This window comes from Rhinatrema bivittatum, chromosome 1 (genome assembly GCF_901001135.1).
Source record: "Rhinatrema bivittatum chromosome 1, aRhiBiv1.1, whole genome shotgun sequence".
Classification (NCBI taxonomy): Eukaryota; Metazoa; Chordata; class Amphibia; order Gymnophiona; family Rhinatrematidae; genus Rhinatrema; species Rhinatrema bivittatum.
Window position 1 is genome coordinate 484,021,514 of NC_042615.1, and position 19,232 is coordinate 484,040,745.

The window sequence follows — 19,232 nt, forward strand, 5'->3', positions numbered from 1 at the left end:
TAGGCTAAGGAAGTGGATGGCCTTCTAGCCTGCAGTAAGGTAGAAATTATATCGTCCGAATATCCTATCCCCCTTAAACACTTCCTTTCAAAAGCCATGCCGCAAGACAAAAGCAAGTCGCCTGGACCAAAAATATTGGACCCTGACGAATAGCTAAATCAAATCATTATCTAACACTTTGCCAGGATTTTCCAGTGCACCATTGACCGTTCCCAATGGTCCTCAATTTAATGACTTCCTAGACCATTTTATAGGGAAATTTGTCACTTTATCTGCCACCTTTTCTTCTGTGCCCGATTGGCTTCCTTCTTCTACAGTTGACCTCAATGTTTATTGGAGTGATTTTGATCCCACTTCTTCGCTAGAACTCACCCAAATGATTTCCAAATTAAATCCTGCCTATTGTACTCTATATCCTTGTAACAACTCAGTGATGAAAGGAATTAAAGACGCTCTAATACCCTCCCTGCTTTCATTAGACAATCTTTCTCTATCGGTTGGGGTGTTACCAAATGATCTGAAAAAAAGTGTCTGTCAAACCCCTTTTAATCTGGACCCATCCAATCCTAACAATTATAGCCCTATTTCCTCCATTCCGGCCCTGAGTAAACTGATAGAGAGTTGTGTCCTTATTCAACTTTTTGATTACATTGAAAAACAAACAGATCTCGGATCCCCACCAATACGGCTTCAGAAAAACTTTTAGTGCCAAATTGCTAATACTATCACTTCTAGATTCATTTAGAAGAGGTCTAGATTCTGGAAACCGTTATATTCTTGTTCCCCTAGACATTACAGCTGCATCTGATACCACTAATCACACGATTCTTTTATATCGCCTGTGCAAATGTGGTATATATGGGACAGTTCTACGATGGTTCTCCTCTTTTCTCTCAAATCGTTTCATAGAGTCGAGTTCGAGAATAAATTTTCTGACTGGTCTGAGTTGCCAACCAGGCTGCCACAAGGGCAGCTCTCTCAGCCACATTGTTTAATTTGTATCTAACTCCTCTGTATAAAGTTCTAGCCGGATTGTGTGAAGGCTATAAGTTTTACACAGATGATATTCATTATTTTTGTTCGGATCCATCCCTCTTGGTCCAAACCTGGTAAATTTGTGTTTCCCTGTACATACATGAATCAGGCCAGACAGCTGGGTTTTGCTTCCCTTCAAGCAGATGGAGCAGAGAAAAACTCAAAGAGCGCCCCTCTCAACCAGGTGTAGTACCAGCGTCTCCTCAGTATTTCTCTGTCTCCAGCAGATGGAGGTGGAGCATAACCTGCGGCTCTGTCTGTGCTAGGTTTCAAAAAAAAAAAAAAAAAGGAAAAGAATCAAAGAGAGAGCTGTTTCTGTCATAAAAACAATTATATTCTAAGGACAAGAAGGATCCTTTAATCTTCCCAGGGGGTTGGTAGCAGAGTCGGTGACCCGGAGTTGCTCCCCTTTCTTTAATGGCGCCAGGGGTGATACCAGTGGTCCAGTCCCTCCCCCCCTCCCCCCCAATTCCTGTACGCTTTGGTTGGAGCCGGTAAGCTTATTTATTAAAAAAATTTAAAAAAGGAGGAAGTGACGTCAGCCTCAGCAGATGGCCGCCTGATTCTTCAGCTCCACGTGGCTGTGGTATATAAGTGGTAAATTACATAGCAAACGACCCCCCACCCCCCAAACTATAATTTAATATGCAAAATATCCAGGCAAAGGAAAATTAGTTCTTACCTGATAATTTTCGTTCCTGTAGTACCACGGATCAGTCCAGACCATGGGTTAAGCCCCCGTTCCAGCAGTTGGAGACAGACCAGAGTTCTGAGGCTAGCCCATATAAGGACGGAACCCACCCAGGAACCCTCAGTATAACTATTGTCAAAGCAGAAAAGGTATAAGATCAAGCAAGTACCAGGATAAATAGTAAATTTAAAACAAAATAACAATTGAATGAACTGTGTGACTAAACGCTCTTGTATAACAACCCCTGATCATCGCAAAGATGCTTCCGGTGCCTAACAGCAAATTCCAGAAAAAAAATGATGCAGGAGACAAAAATAGAGAAAAAACCCGTAAGAAGGAAAAAAACCAAAACAACAAGATTAACAAGAACAAATTCGAGCGGACAGAATAAGAACGGGCGGGTGTCTGGATTGATCCGTGGTACTACAGGAACGAAAATTATCAGGTAAGAACTAATTTTCTTTTCCCTGTACGTACCCGGATCAGTCCAGACCATGGGATGTCCCAAAGATTCCCTATAGAGGGTGGGACCCAGACAGTCCAGCTCGAAGCACCTGCCAACCAAAGGAACCAAAGGCTGGAGCCTGAACATCGAGTCGGTAGTGACGAGCAAAAGTATGAAGAGATTTCCACGTAGCCGCCCTACATATTTCCTGCGGCGACACCAATTGAGACTCCGCTCAAGAAGTCGCTTGAGAACATAAGGAATGAGCCTTAAGGCCTTCAGGAACTGGTCGGCCCTTGCAAATATAGGCTGAAGAAATCGCCTCCTTCAGCCAGCGAGTGATTGTAGCCTTAGAAGCTTGCTTACCTCTGTTGGGTCCACTCCACAGGACAAAAAGATGATCGGAAACCCGAAAATCATTAGTGACCTCAAGATAATCGAGACGACGAAGATCACTATTACCAGACGCCGCAAGATCCTCTTGTGAGAAAGCGGGGAGTTCAACAGACTGGTTAATATGAAAAGATGAAACAACCTTAGGTAAGAAAGAAGGTACGGTCTTTAGAGAAACGCCTGAGTCCGAAAAACACAAGAAAGGGTCTCTACAAGATAGAGCTTGAAGCTCAGACACTCTCCTGGCTGAACAGATAGCAACCAGGAAACACTCTTGAGAGTCAAGTCCTTGAGAGTGGCCCGACGAAGAGGCTCAAACGGAGCCGTACAAAGAGCTCGAAGCACCAAATTCAAAATCCACGAAGGACAAATAGACCGGACAGGCGGCTTTAAATGCTTAGCGCCTCTGAGAAAACAAACAACATCCGGATGAGAGGCGACCGGCCAACCTTCAATGGTGCCCAGGAGAGAACCAAGAGCTGAAAACTGAACACGGAGAGAGCTGACCGAAAGACCCTTGGAGAGACCACGCTGAAGAAAAGAAAGTAAAACCGCAACAGAAGGCGAGCAAGCCGAAACACCCAACTCTTCACAGACATTTTCAAAAACCTTCCAGACCCTCACATAAGGGAAGTGGATTGTTTGCAGGCCCAGAGAAGGGTGGCAATAACTTCATCTTTATAACCTCTGCGTCTTAAACGTCTCCGTTCAAAAGCCATGCCGCTAGACAGAAGCGATCCGCCTGGTCGGAAAATATGGGTCCCTGCCGCAGAAGATGGGGTAGATGACCGAGACGAAGAGGTCCGTCCTCCGAGAGATTCATCAGGTCCACGAACCACGGCCGTCGGGGCCACTCGGGAGCCACGAGAATGACCGGACCGCGATGGAGTTGTAATATCCGAAGAACCTTCCCCACTAACGGCCACGGTGGGAACATGTATAGAAGAACGTCGGAGGGCCAAGGGAGAACCAACGCGTCCACCCCTTCTGAACAATGCTCCCTCCACCAGCTGAAGAACCGAGGAGACTTGGTGTTAGCTAACGTCGCCATGAGGTCTAGGTGAGGAGGACCCCACCTGCGCACAATCAGATCCATCGCTACGTCCGATAACTCCCACTCGCTGGGATCGAGATGTTGACGACTGAGGAAGTCGGCTTGAATATTCTCTTTTCCCACTATGTGGGAAGCTGCCAGGCGATCCAAGTGCCTTTCCGCCCAGAGAAAAAGTTTGCTGGCTTCTAATGCCATTAGACGACTTCAAGTTCCCCCCTGTCGATTTATATAAGCTACTGTGGTGGAATTGTCTGATAGAACCCGGACAGCTCTGTGACGAATCAGAGGAAGAAAAAACTTGAGGGCCAGGTGAACAGCTCGGGCTTCTAGGTGATTGATGTGCCAGCGAGACTGGGACAGGGACCAGAACCCTTGAGTCGTTTGAGATTGGCAGACAGCTCCCCAACCGGAGAGGCTGGCATCTGTCGTTACTATGACCCAAGAGGGAGTCAAAAGAGGCATTCCCCTGAGAAGGTGAGCCGGGGAAAACCACCATTGTATGCTGGCGATGGTAGAGTCAGAGAGAGGGAGGATCTCCTGATACTGCTCGGATATTGGCTTCCAACGGGACAACAATGCTTTCTGTAAAGGACGCATATGAGCAAACACCCAGGGGACGAGATCGATCGTGGAAGCCATGGTCCCTAGAACCTGGAGGTAATCCCAAGCTGTGGGAAGCGGTAGAGAAACAAAAGTGTTCAACTGATTGATCAGGTTGATTGTCCGCGAGTCTGAAAGAAAAACTTTCCCGATCTGAGTGTTGAAAAGTGCGCCCAAAAATTCCAGCTCATGCGAGGGCTGAAGAGTGCTTTTGGAGTAATTGATTATCCAACCGAGAGATGTGAGAAGGGCTAAAACTCTGTCTACCGCGAACGCGCAGAGAGAGATGGACTTGACCCTTATCAACCAATCGTCCAGGTAAGGATGGACTAAAATCCCTTCTCGGCGAAGAGCTGCTGCAACGACTACCATGATCTTGGTAAAAATGCGGGGAGCAGTGGCGAGACCGAACGGGAGAGCCCGAAAGTGGAAATACTGACCTAGGATCTGAAAACGAAGGAACTTCTGATGTTCCTGACAAATGGGGATGTGAAAATAAGCCTCCTTCAGATCTAGGGAAGCGAGAAATTCCCCGGGACGAACCGCTGCAATTACCGCCCGCAGGGTTTCCATTTTGAAATGGGGAACCTTGAGGGCCTGATTGACCCTTTTGAGATCCAGAATGGGATGGAAGGAATCATCCTTTTTGGGAACAACGAAGTAAATTGAATATTGGCCGGCGCCCCTTTCATGTACCGGAACCGGAAGGATCGCCCCCAATTCCTGAAGACTCGACAAACTGAGACAAATCGCAGGCCGCTTGGAGCGGCTGCAAGGGGAAACGAGGTAGAGATCCGGCAGGTGTCTGGCAAATTCTAATGCGTAGCTGTGTTCTATCACATCGAGGACCCATAGGTCGGAAGTGATTTTGGCCCACTCCTCGAGAAACAGAGAAAGACGCCCACCTAAGTTTCTTGCGGAGGAATGGACCGGCCGAATCTCATTGGGGAGCTGTCTTAGAGGTGGTGGACTGCTGATGGCCATCTCAGAAACCTTGTCGGCCATGAAAGGAATGGGACCAAGACTGAGACCTGGATACCCCTCCACTAGGGAAGGAACCACGGGCCCTGTTAACATAACGACGATTCCCCCTGAAGTGAGTGCGAGTCGGGAAAAAAGACTTCGACTGTTTGGGACGGTCCTCTGGTAGCTTATGGACCTTGTTTTCCCCCAAGGACTTAATAAGTTGTTCCAGGTCCTCACCAAAAAGCAACTTGCCCTTAAAAGGAAGAGTGCCCAATTGAGCCTTAGAAGAAGCATCAGCGGACCAATTGCCTAACCTGAGAAGACGTCTGGCAGATACCGCTGAAACCATAGCTTTAGCTTGGACTCAAAGCAAATCATATAGTGCATCAACACCATAGGCTATAGCACCCTCCAAACGTTCAGCTTGCTCAGCCTCTGCAGACGGGAGGTCCTGGGTGCTGAGTAACTGCTGCATCAACCTAAGGCTTGCCCGCTGCATGAGACTGCTGCAAATTGTCGCCTGGACACCAAGAGCTAAGACTTCAAAAATGCGTTTCAAATAAAATTCAAGTTTACGGTCCTGTACATCCTGTAGCGCCCACTACCGGAATGGTAGTGCGCTTTGTCACAGCGGTGACAGAAGAATCCACCTTAGGAATTTTTAACATGTCCAGGCAGTCCTCAGGGAGCGGGTATAATTTATCCATAGCTCTTCCAACACGAAGACCCGTCTCTGGGGACTCCCATTCCCCGAGGAGGAGCAAGCGATGCATAGGATGAAAAGGGAAAGGACGCGGTAAAGCCCTAAGTCCCGCCAGGACCGGGTCCGCATTTGGGGTCATTGCCGCCGCCACAGAATCATCTGGGGGGGGGCATCAATTCCCAATTCCTGAAGAACGAAGGGAATAAGAGGCTCCAGCTCCTCCTGCCGAAATAAGCGCAGGACCCGGGGATCATCGCCCTCTAAGGGGGGGGCAGTAGAATCATCATCATCATCCCCTGCATCAAAAAGGTCCAAAAGAGGCTGGGGAGAGGGGTCTATCGGGGGAGGGGGAGCTCCCGGGACTACACGAACCCTAACAGAGCCCTGAGGGTCCGGGACAACGTCAGGGGAAGGCACCGGGAAATTAGGAGGGTTAGGAAGGGGGGAAAAATTAGGAGGGGGGGCCACCTCCCTCTGTAAACTGGCCAGGTAAGAATCATGCATTAATAAAATAAATTCTGAGAAAAAATGAGCCTGGACCGGATTACTTATGGGTTGGGGGGGGGGCCGAGCCACCCCCCCGAGAGTGAGCCCTCACCCCCTGAAATGCACCTTGAACATACCCCTTCGTGGGAGAACCGGGAGGCCGACTCTCCACAGGCTAAAAAGCCAGATGGCCACGGCATAGAGCAGAGAAGCAGCGGCTAAGGTAATTAAAAACAGCTGAGCAGGGAGCCCCTGAGGAGCTGGGCGGGAGATTGAACCCCGCTCCCTCCTCACAAAATCAAACTGCTGCCTTTTTTTTTTTTTTTAATTTAAACAAAGACAAGTAAAAAATATATTCTGTGAAAGCTTGGAAAAACAAAAAACAGTTTATTCACATTAATAATTCATTGCATTCACAGAGGCAGGGGTATAATAAACCTCCCTGAAGCTCCACCGAGGTATGGGCATCTCGGGGCACGGCAGCAGTAAACGTGGGGAGAGGGACTGGCACCACCAGTATCACCCACACTAGGTCACCGGGAAGGGAACCTAGGCTGACAGAAATCAAGGGGCAAATCCCCCCTAGGAACCCCAAGAGCGAGGGAGACAAAACTGTCTGCCCTGACACAGTTATTCAGAGAAAACGGACAAAAAGAATTTTTTTTTTTTTTATAATAATAATTAAGAAGTAAACTAAAAATGTACTTGTGTGAGCTTGCCCTAAAGAAAGAAGAAGAAAGACTACCAAGGGCAAGCTAAACAGGGAACCAAAGGGTGAGCTGTTCCAACTGCTGGAGACAGACAAATACTGAGGGTTCCTGGGTGGGTTCCGTCCTTATATGGGCAGCCTCAGAACTCTGGTCTGTCTCCAACTGCTGGAACGGGGGCTTAACCCATGGTCTGGACTGATCCGGGTATGTACAGGGAAATGATGACTACACACCAGTGAATGGTTGACTTGGCTGATTTCTCCTACAGTGGCAACACCGCGCACAAGAAACTGGCAGCCTCCGGGGAGGAGGAGGGACCGGCACTGAGCAATCACAAAATCATTGGGGATCCAGCGGATGCTGGCGCAGAGACAGGCCCAACAGGAAAAGAGTTCCAAACTTGGTTTAAGGACATAAAAACAGAAATTATCGCAGCTCTTAAAATGGAGATAAGAAAATTATTACTTACCTGCTAATTTTCGTTCCTGTAGTACCATGGATCAGTCCAGACAGTGGGTTATGTCCCCAATCCAGCAAATGGAGTCAGCCCAAAGCTTCGAGGGGGCGTCACCATAAATACTACTACCCCCTCTGCAGGAGTTCAGTATCGAGTATATCAAAGCCCGAGTAAACCGAAACCCCCTGCTTGGATCAAGTTGAAACAGGACGGCAACAATAAGCCGCTGAGTGATAACTTAGTAAACTGAAAAACCGACCCACCAACGGGTGGGCGGACACGAACATAGCGTGTCAACCTCCAAGGGAGTAAAACAGTGACAGAGGGAAAACTGGAAACACGTAACAACAAACAACAGCAGTAAGTGCACTACTGTAAAAGGAGACACAGCTGAACAGACTCAGCATCCACATACAGCCGAGCAGGAGTAGGCCCTAGGACCCAAATGCGGTGGGCGTCTGGACTGATCCATGGTACTACAGGAACGAAAATTAGCAGGTAAGTAATAATTTTCTTTTCCCTGTACGTACCTGGATCAGTCCAGACAGTGGGATGTACCCAAGCTTCCCTAACCCGGGTGGGATCCTGCGAGGCCTGCTCGTAGGACCTGTTCGCCAAAATGTCCCTGGACGGACGAGGCGAGATGTAGTCTATAGTGTCTCGAGAACGTGTGCAACGATTTCCAGGTGGCCGCTCTACAGATTTCTTGCGAAGACACCGAGCGCCTCTCTGCCCAGGAGGCCGCCTGAGCGCGTGTAGAGTGTGCTACGATGCCGGGTGGGGGAGTCCGCCCCACCCCAATATAGGAGGCGGCAATGCCGGCCTTCAGCCATCTGGCAATGGTCGTCTTCGAAGCCTGAGATCCCTTGCGGGGACCGGACCAAAGGACGAAGAGATGGTCAGAAGTCCGGAAATCATTCGTAGCCTCCAGGTAGAGCCTCAGGGTGCGCTTGACGTCAAGGAGACGAAGAGACCGCGGCTCCGACGAAGAGAACGATGGAAGTTCCACCGTCTGATTCACGTGGAACGCAGACACCACCTTCGGAAGGAAGGAGGGGACAGTGCGAAGTGAAACACCCGAATCGGAGAACCTGAGATAAGGTTCCCTACACGACAGGGCCTGCAGCTCCGAAATACGCCGAGCGGAGCAGATGGCCACTAGGAACACCGCCTTGAGGGTGAGATCCTTGATCGTCGCATTCCGCAGCGGTTCAAACGGAGGTCCTGACATAGAGCGTAGTACCAGATTGAGACTCCACGAGGGACAAGGATCGCGCAGTGGAGGCCGCAAATGCTTGACCCCCTTGAGGAAACGGGCGATGTCCGGGTGTCGCCACAGAGATCCTCCGTCACGCAGGAGAGAGCCAAGAGCGGCCACTTGAACCCGAAGCGAGTTGTAAGCAAGCCCCTTGTCCACCCCTGCTTGCAGGAACTGGAGGATCTGAGGAACAGACGCTTCCGAGGGTCTTGTGTTCAGGCCGGTACACCACAGCTCGAACACCTTCCAGACCCGCACATAGGCCACCGACGTCGAGGTCTTCCGAGACCGCAGCAGCGTGGATACTACCGCCTCCGGGCATCCCCGTCGTCGAAGGCGACGCCTCTCAAAAGCCAGGCCGCAAGACAGAAGAGTTCTGCCTGGTCGAAAAATACTGGTCCCTGGTGGAGGAGGCGGGGAAGATGTCCCAACCGTATGGGCCCGTCGATTACTAGGTGGAGAAGGTCCGCGAACCAAGGACGTCTCGGCCACTCTGGCGCGACGAAGATGACAGTCCCCCGATGAACCTCTATCCTTCGTAGTAGCCTTCCCACCAGTGGCCACGGGGGGAACGCGTATAGAAGTAGCTCGGCCGGCCACGGGAGCGCTAGGGCATCGACGCCCTCCGCCCCCCGTTCTCTCCGGCGACTGAAGAAACAAGGCGCCTTGGTGTTTTGAGCGGATGCCATAAGATCCAGGTGGGGGGGACCCCACCGCCGAACGATCAGCTGCATGGCCTCGTCGGAGAGGGCCCACTCTCCGGGATCCAGGAGCTGGCGACTGAGGAAATCCGCCTGGACGTTGTCCACTCCCGCTATGTGCGAGGCCGCCAGGCGGGCCAGGTGCCGTTCCGCCCACTGCATCAACATCTCTGCCTCGAGCGCGACCTGCGAACTGCGGGTTCCGCCCTGTCGGTTGATATAGGCCACCGTGGTCGCGTTGTCCGACAAGACTCTGACTTCCCGATTCCGAAGGAGTGGCAGGAAGTGAAGAAGAGCCAGCCTGACCGCTCGGGTCTCCAGATGATTGATGGACCACGTCGACTCCTCCGCGGACCACGTCCCCTGCTTGGCGCTGCGGTCGCAGACTGCCCCCCAGCCTACGAGACTGGCGTCGGTGGTTACCACTACCCAATTTGGTAGATCGAGGGACATGCCTCGAGCCAGATTCTCCGGGACCATCCACCAGTCCAGGCTGCTCCGTGCAAACTGGGGCAGCGGGAGTATCACCTGGTAGTCCTGCGAAAGTGGTTTCCAGCGGGATAGAAGTGCCCTTTGTAGCGGCCGGAGGCGCGCAAAGGCCCAGGGAACCATGTCGATGGTGGAACCCATCACCCCCAGGAGCTGTAGATAGTCCCAGGAAGTGGGCGCTGGTAATGCAGAGAACCGCTGTATGTGCTCCCGCAGGGCGTGCGCCTTGTCCTGCCGCAGAAAAACCGCCCCCAGACGGGTGTCGAAGGTCGCCCCCAAGAAATCCAAGCGCTGCGAAGGCACGAGGGAGCTCTTGGAGAAGTTCACCACCCATCCCAGGGACTGCAGAAACTCTATCACCCTGGCCACTGCCGCCTGGCCATGCCGGAAGGACTTCGCCCGTATGAGCCAGTCGTCCAAGTAAGGATGAACTAGAATACCCTCCTTCCGAAGGGCAGCCGCCACAACTACCATGATCTTGGTGAAGGTACGTGGGGCCGTTGCTAGGCCGAACGGAAGCGCCACGAATTGGAAATGCTGGTCCAGAATCTTGAACCGGAGAAGGCGATGGTGTTCTTGGCGAATGGGGATATGAAGGTAGGCCTCCGTCAGATCCAAGGAGGCCAAAAACTCCCCTCGGTGTACCGCCGCGATCACCGAACGCAGCGTTTCCATGCGGAACCGGATCACTCTGAGGGATTTGTTGACTTCCTTCAAGTCCAGTATGGGGCGGAAGGAGCCGTCTTTCTTTGGTACCACGAAGTAGATGGAATAGTGGCCCGAGCCCACCTCTCCGGAGGGTACGGGCACAATGGCGCCTATCTCCCACAGTCTGTCCAGCGTCGCCTGCACCGCCTCTCGCTTGATGGCCGAGCCGCAGGGCGAGAAGATGAATCGACCCTTCGGAGCGCGGACAAGTTCCAAAGCGTAGCCGTGTCCTATGGTGTCCAAGACCCACTGATCCGAGGTGATCCGTGCCCACTCCTCGTAAAAGAACGCCAGCCGCCCCCCAATCTTGGGGACGGCGGAGTGGGCGAGCTGAACATCATTGAGAGGACTTGGGCGAAGGTTGTCCCGCCGTGGAAGCGGGGCGCGCGGGGCGGCACCCGCGAAAGGAGCGAGACCAGGGCTGAGACCTGGGGGCAGAGGGCCGAGCCGCCGCCGGCCTATAACTCCTATAGCGCCTTTGCGCTCTGGCTCTGGTCCGGGAGGACGAAAACGCCCTGCTGGAGCGATATCTGTCTTCCGGCAGGCGATGGACCGCGTTTTCCCCCAGAGACTTGATAATCTGGTCCAGATCCTCGCCGAACAGGAACTTACCCCTGAATGGCAGGGAACCCAGACTTGACTTGGAGGACGTGTCCGCCGCCCAGTTGCGGAGCCATAGAAGTCGACGTGCCGCCACCACCGAGGCCATGGAGCGGGCAAGGACCCGAAACAGATCATAGGAAGCGTCTGCCCCGTATGCCACCGCAGCTTCCAGTCTATCCGCCTGGGCGGCTTCTTCGGGTGGCAACACCTGAGACGTGAGCAGTAGCTGCACCCAGAGAAGACTGGCTCGCTGGGCAAGCGAGCTGCACATCGCAGCCCGCAGCCCCACTGCGGAGACCTCGAAGACCCGCTTGAGGAAGACTTCCAACTTGCGATCCTGCGTATCCCTTAACTCTGCTCCACCTGTCACCGGAATGGTCGTCCTCTTCGTGACCGCTGACACCGCGGAGTCCACTCTGGGTACCTTGATGAGATCCAGAAAATCTTCCGGCAGTGGATATAGCCGTTCCATGGCGCAGCTACCCTTCAGAGCGGCTTCCGGGGCATCCCATTCCCTGGTGAGCAACTGCAGGAACGACTCATGAATGGGAAAAGCCCGAGCCCTCGGGCGAAGGGCTGCCAGCACCGGGTCTCCCTTCTTCGAGGAGGTGACTACAGCGGGCGCGACGGGAGCTGGCGGGTCCGGCGGGGGATCAAGGTCCAATCCCTGAATGATCTGTGGGATCAGGTCATCCAGCTCGTCCCGCTGGAAGAGGCGCAGGGTGCGTGGGTCCTCACCCTCTGAAGTGGAGTCCCCTTGGCCCGCCGCCGCGGGGTCCGACCCAGGGGAGGCTGGTGGCGACCCAGGCCCCCCCGAGCCCACGGGGAGCCGTGGTTGGCTGGGGAGCTGTGGGGCCCCCACACCCGCCGGGGCAGGGGGGGCCGGATAGGCGGACGAAGGTCGCGGGAGCTTGGGTGGTGGCGGATCCGCGGGCGCAGCCAGGTCCTGCAGGTAGGCTGTATGCATCAGCCGTATGAACTCCGGCGAAAACCCCGGCCTGGTCGGGGGGGCCTCCGCGGGTGGGGGCCCCGAGGGACCCTGCCCCGCGGGCCTTCCTCCGGGTCTGTCTCCGGTACTAACCTCGGGGGAGAGCCCTCTGAAGCCACCTCGTCCCCCTGCGCTGCCTGGGCTCCTTCAGGATGCAGCGTATGTAAGATGGCCGCCGTTCCTGCCAGGAATGGGGGAGGGGCCAGCCCGCGCCGCCCGGGCAAGGCTGTAATGGAGGCCCGATGCGTGAGGGACCGAGAGGTGCCTTCTCCTCCGGGAAGGCACCGAGCACAAATTCCCTCCCTTGAAACGCGCGATCCAGGTTCCCCACAGGCCGAGCAACGCGCCGGCCGCGGCATCTGGAGCGCAAGGGAAACAGCCCCCGACAGCCCAGAACGCCTTGAAAAACCCGGGGGGGGGCCGCGAAACGGATCGCCGCTGCGGGGGGGCCCGGGTGGCCTGCGCTACCCGCCGAAGACAGAAACGGCGCCGCGGGGGGGCCCTCCTGGCCGCACGACCCGCCGGTGATGAGCAGCCCTCTCCCCGGTGCAGCCCACGTGGAGCCGCAAAATGGCCGCGGGAGAGGGTGAAGACGCGAGGAGGCCGGAGCACCGGCAGCCGCGTGTAACCTAGCTGCAAGGGAAGAAGAAGAAAATCACACTTACCCCGCAGCAGCCACGGACAGCGCCGGTAAATAGAGAAAGGGAGAGACAGAGAACAATACAGAAGCCACGCCTCCCCAATCAATCAATTAACTTTTTTTTTTTTTTTTTGTAACACAACTTGATCCAACCAAACAAACCTACAAACAATAAAGCCTCCAACCAAGGGAAGCAAAAGAACAAAGGAAAAAGAGAATCGGGAGCAAGCCCAGATTCCACTACTCGCATCTGCTGGAGTCAGAAGATACTGAACTCCTGCAGAGGGGGTAGTAGTATTTATGGTGACGCCCCCTCGAAGCTTTGGGCTGACTCCATCTGCTGGATTGGGGACATAACCCACTGTCTGGACTGATCCAGGTACGTACAGGGAAACAAGAAGCGATCAGGGACCTGCGAAAGGAGGTGGAAGATTTGAGAGACAGAGTCCAAGAATTGGAATAGGTCACAGAGGACCAAGCCTCGGCAATGACGCAGCAATCGAAAGACATACAAACTCTAAAGCAAACGGCTGAGGACATCTCGACCAGGTGTCTCCTTTGGTTGAACTTATCAGTGGATGTCTGGTCCAAGTCTCAGTTGGGAGCATTGCCTTTTAAGGGAAAGCTCCTATTTGGAGAGGGCTTGTCACCTGGTCGAGACCGCTGACATCATAAGTCTTGAAGAAGTTCTGATGAGGTCATACAAGGCATCAGCCACAAACTACTGCCATCTCCAGATGCTCCGCCTGTTTAGCCTCAGATACAGACAGTAGCTTCATAGCCTGCAATTGCTATACCCAGTACAGACTAGCCCTCTGCATAAAACTGCTGCATACTGCAGCCCGTATGCATAACCCAGATACCTCAAAAATCTTTTTGAGATGAACTTCCAGTTTTCTGTCCTGCATATCCTTCAGCACAGCTGAACCTGTCTGGACTGATCCAGGTACGTACAGGGAATAGTGGTCTTCTTAGTGACTGCTGACACCAACACATCCACCTTTGGAATTGCCAAAAGCTCAAGCTGGTCCTTTGGCAAATGATACAACTTAGCCATTGCCTTCCAACCTTCAGGCCAGTCTCTGGTGTGTCCCACTCCTTTTTCACTGATTTATGAAAGGAAAGGCTTTCGCTGGACCCCTTAAGCAATCAATGACTGGGTCTACCCCTTCTTGATCAGATTCCTCTTGCAGAACCTTGACTCCCAACTCCTTCAAGAACATGGGGAATCAGGGGCCACAGTTGTTCTTTGCGGAACAGATACCTTATGATAGTCAACGTCCGGTCCAGTATCTGCAGTACCGGCATCTGGGGACACAGTTACCGGTGGAACTACCTCCTCCAAGTTCTCAGAGTCTGCCTCCGGACTATTCGGATGAGCCGCCATTACTAGGACCCTTTGAGTCCGCCTAGAAGTCTTTCCCCACAAAACTCCAGGTCTCTTCCTGGGGTGCGGTCCAAGGGGCACCTCAGGCCGGGGATGTCTGCCACCCCACAGCTTTCCTGGCCAAGTAAACTTTGTACATGAGTAGCACAAGCTCAGAAGAAAACATGAAGGAATCACCAAAATCCTCCCCAAGAAGGTCCCCCTCTTCATCCGAATTAGCCTTCTGCCTGTCAACAGGGCTCTGTATGACCAGGGACAATGGCGGGAGGGAATCCCCCGACACCACTGCAGGCTTTGTAGCTGTATCCGCCAAAGCCAAGATGGCCACCATTCCCACACTCACTAGGAAGATATCTGCGGCCTTCTGGGGCACTCCTGCCCCTCCTTTGTGCCTCTGATGCCTTTCAGGCGCCACAGCAGCCTGCCCCGAAGTGCCCTCCCCACCAGAAAGATATGCGGCAGGCACTGCAGTGTGGCATTCCCTAGGTTTCAGCCATGCAGGCCTGACCCCATGGTTTACAGCCGTGAGCCTCTGCCAGAGAACTCACACTTAGGCTGGAATCACTACCACAGCCTCACCGGCTGCCGCTCAGCCTTGTTCCTGAGACAAAATCAAAATGCTACTCTTTTTTTTTTTTTTTTTTAACTTTAAAAAGTAAAAAAAAAAAAAAAGGAATTGAAAAAAGCTGCTACCTGTGCAAATGAGACAACTGCTGCAGGATGATTCTACGAGTTCTCCTGCAGGAGAGGGAACTAGCACTACCAGCTGTCCCATCCCTGGTCCCCAATCCCTTGGCTTATCCACCTCAGTACCAGGAAGGATGGCCCCACCAGGGCTTAGCAACCTCCTGGGAGGAATCTAATTCTCTTTTTTCTTTTTTTTTCCCCAGACTGCAGGATTTGCACCTCTACCATCTGCTGGAAACAGAGAAATACTGAAGGATTGCAGGTGGCACACTAGGTTATATGGCAGAGTCAGTAAAACTTTCTCTGTCTCCATCTGCGGGAAGGGAGGCAAAACCCAGGAGTCTGGACTAATCTGGATATGAACAGGAACTAGTAATTCCATCACACTGTCATCAAATGTGTTTGGACTGGTTCATACACCTATTCCTGCACAACCTAAAGGTTTTTTTGTTTCCTCTCCCAATCATATTTGACACAAACCACACTTTCCAAGACTACTCTTTTCTATGCTGGAAAGCAGAAACTCCAGCTGCTTCCAGTGCACCCTTGGATGCTGCACCTACCATCCTACAGCACTCAGAGCCCTCACTGGTAAGGAACATGTGGCAATGTTACAATTGCAATACTAATTTTCAAGCCCCCCACCACACACACACCCACCCACTAGTAAAGTACAAGAAAAGTAAGAATTTAGGGAAGGACTTTACTTTATCTCCTTTTCAATGGTCTGCTGCTCCCGCATCATCTTGCCCAGTTCCTTCTTCTTGTCCTTCAGCTCATCCTCCACTTTATCCATGCGCTTCTTGTCCTTATCAATGTCCTTATTCTTGGAGCTCAGCTCCTTGTTCAGCTTCTCGATCTCACTCTCATTGTGGTAGAGTTTAAAGAGCTGCAGCTGAACCTGCGCCCGCACCACTTCATCCTTCAGGCGCTGGTAGCGCTCCGCCTGCAGCAATAAAAAAGGGAGATCACAGTGTGTCACAAATCTAGTCATAGCCTGACCCGCCAGTTTCATCCTGCAGGCACAGAGGAGGTTAGTTCCTCACACACCTCATCCCTCCCACTCCCCATATGCCCTCATCACCTCCTCCTTCTCCTGCTTGGCTTCTTTGCGCTCAGCAGCAATGTTCTTCTTGCGATGGTAGTTGAACTGTGTGTCTTCCTCAGCCTTCACCATCTCTTTCTTCCGCTTATCATATTCCTGCCCCAGCTCTCCTGAGCGACTGATCTCCTCAAACAGAGCCGTACGCTCCTTAGGATTTTTCATGGCAATAGATTCCACTGCACCCTGAAAGAAAGAGGAGAAAGTCCAATGTGCTACCCAAAGGACAATATGCAAACCTAGGTCATGACACACACGCATGAGCCCCACTCTGCCCCTGGTACCTGGAAGACCAGGAAATTCCTGGCCTTGATGAGGATCCCCAGTTTCTCCAACTCTTCACTGTACTCCTGCAGCTGCACCACTTTGCTATTGATTCTATACTCTGATGAACCGCCTATGAGAAAACATTGAATAATGTCCCCTTTACCATTATTATTGCACATAATTCTCTGCATGCTTGTCTTGTATGACCTTTTCCTTTATTATTACTAATTAGAAACTTGCTTTTGTGTGACTGGCAAACTGCTGCTCTGGTGAGGGGTAAGGTGCAAATGTGTAGATTTACTGACATTTTATCAGACATGCACAGATGTAGATACTAAAAAGCTACAAAAAAGGAAATACTGATATAAAAATAGAAATTACATCATAATACAGAGAAAAAAGTGCAGAATAGAAAAAAAAAATGAAGACCTTAAAAAAGCAAACCTTTATAGCGTATGTGCACACAGTACCTCAGTTCCCAAGAGTTTCGCAACTAAGTAGCATGAGCTTCCAGAAACCTCACATATTCATGCTCCAAAGAGAAATAAAAACAAGCAGCCCCCATTAAGAGTTTAGTGGCTACATTTATCAAGAACAATTTCTGCTTTATCATTCCCCTCATCATACACGTTAGGGTAACAGCTAGTGACACATACCTACGATGATACGGGCAAAGATGCGCTCCTCGCCGTTGTCTTCAGCATACACCATGCTGACATAAGCACGGTTTGCAGCAGGCTTCCCAACAGGGGCCCCATGGATGAGGTCCCTCAGCGTCTTCACACGCAGGTTGCTAGTCTTCTCCCCCAGCACAAAGCTGATGGCATCCATGAGGTTCGACTTCCCTACAAGAGGACAAACAGGTGAGGGAATTAAGTCACTGTATAAAGCAGGGCTTCTCAAACTTTTAACCCATTTTACCACTTGAAAATTCACATGACCCCAGAGGACACCCAAAACAAATTAGCAGGGGTGTGATCTCGCTCCAAACTCTCACTCCTACTCAAGTCCTTTAATATTACTCTCCTCAGTGGTTCAAATGGAGTCTCACACATTCCTCTAAGCACCAGATTAAGACTCACCGGAGGACACAAATTCTTAGCTTCCCCAAAGAAACTGCATGACATCCAGATGTGTGACAGAATATCCCTGCACCTTATCCTGGAGACAGCCCAAAGCCGCTACCCGGACTTTCAGACAATTAGCCAGTCCCTTGACGAAATCCTCCTGAAGAAAAGCCAAAATATGCAACACCGTAGCCTGAATAGGCTGCATTCCGTTAACAGTACACCAGGACTCAAAGACCCTCCAAATTCTCACATTCGCTAAGAATATGGAAGTTTGCCTGGCCTGCAATAAGGTGGTAATAACTGCTTTGAAATATCCCCTCAGTCTCAGCTGCCTCCTCTAAAAAGCCATATTGCAAGACAGAAGTGGGTCACCTTATCTGAGAAAATTCGACTGAACATTGTCTACCCCAGCGATGTGATCAGCTCCTAGCCCCTTCAAGTGCTGTTTCGCTCAGAGAATCAACTTCTAGGCTTCTGGAGCTATCGCCTGCCTCTTGGTTCTGCCCTGATGGATGATGTAGGCCACCGTTGTTGCATTGTCGATAGAACCTGCACCAGGCAGTCCCATAACCATGGCAGAAAGGCAAGTAATGCGAAACGCACCGCTCTCGTCTCTAACCAATTGATAGACCATGAGGCTTTCTGTTTTGACCACTGGCCCTGCACTGACTGATCCTGACACACCGCCCCATCTGAAGAGGCTGGCATCGGTGGTGACTATCACCCAATTTGGAATCTCCAATTCCACACTATGCTTGAGAACATAATAAAATGCCATACTGGGTCAGACCAAGGGTCCATCAAGCCCGGCATCCTGCTTCCAACAGAGGCCAAACCAGGCCATAACAACCTGGCAAGAACCCAAAAACTAAGTCTATTCCATGTTACCATTGCTAATGGCAGTGGCTATTCTCTAGGTGAACTTAATAGCAGGTAATGGACTTCTCCTCCAAGAACTTATCCAATCCTTTTTTAAACACAGTTATACTAACTGCACTAACCACATCCACTGGCAACAAATTCCAGAGTTTAATTGTGCGTTGAGTAAAAAAGAACTTTCTCCGATTAGTTTTAAATGTGCCCCATGCTAACTTCATGGAGTGCCCCCTAGTCTTTCTACTATCCGAAAGAGTAAATAACTGATTCACATCTACCCGTTCTAGACTTCTCATAATTTTAAACACCTCTATCATATCCCCCCTCAGTCATCTCTTCTCCAAGCTGAAAAGTCCTAACCTCTTTAGTCTTTCCTCATAGGGGAGTTGTTCCATTCCCCTTATCATTTTGGTAGCCCTTTTCTGTACCTTCTCCATCGCAATTATATCTTTTTTGAGATGCAGCGACCAGAATTGTACACAGTATTCAAGGTGCGGTCTCACCATGGAGCGATACAGAGGCATTATGACATTTTCCGTTTTATTCACCATTCCCTTTCTAATAATTCCCAACATTCTGTTTGCTTTTTTGACTGCTGCACAACACTGAACCGACGATTTCAATGTGTTATCCACTATGACACCTAGATCTCTTTCTTGGGTTGTAGCACCTAATATGGAACCCAACATTGTGTAATTATAGCATGGGTTATTTTTCCCTATATGCATCACCTTGCACTTATCCACATTAAATTTCATCTGCCATTTGGATGCCCAATTTTCCAGTCTCACAAGGTCTTCCTGCAATTTATCACAATCTGCTTGTGATTTAACTACTCTGAACAATTTTGTATCATCTCCAAATTTGATTATCTCACTCGTCGTATTTCTTTCCAGATCGTTTATAAATATATTGA

At 51.2% G+C, this 19,232-nt stretch overlaps 1 protein-coding gene across 1 annotated transcript in view; it reads right to left on the reverse strand.

The window, feature by feature from the left end:
• Positions 1 to 19,232, reverse strand: part of SMC1A (structural maintenance of chromosomes 1A) — a 90,555-nt gene that overhangs the window by 62,047 nt on the left and 9,276 nt on the right. The window contains exons 2-5 of the mRNA XM_029607480.1: positions 17,027 to 17,215; positions 16,388 to 16,500; positions 16,086 to 16,289; positions 15,709 to 15,947 (exon numbers count right to left, since the gene is read on the reverse strand). Coding sequence (XP_029463340.1) covers positions 15,709 to 15,947; positions 16,086 to 16,289; positions 16,388 to 16,500; positions 17,027 to 17,215 — 745 coding nt within the window. The remainder of the gene's footprint in view (positions 1 to 15,708; positions 15,948 to 16,085; positions 16,290 to 16,387; positions 16,501 to 17,026; positions 17,216 to 19,232) is intronic.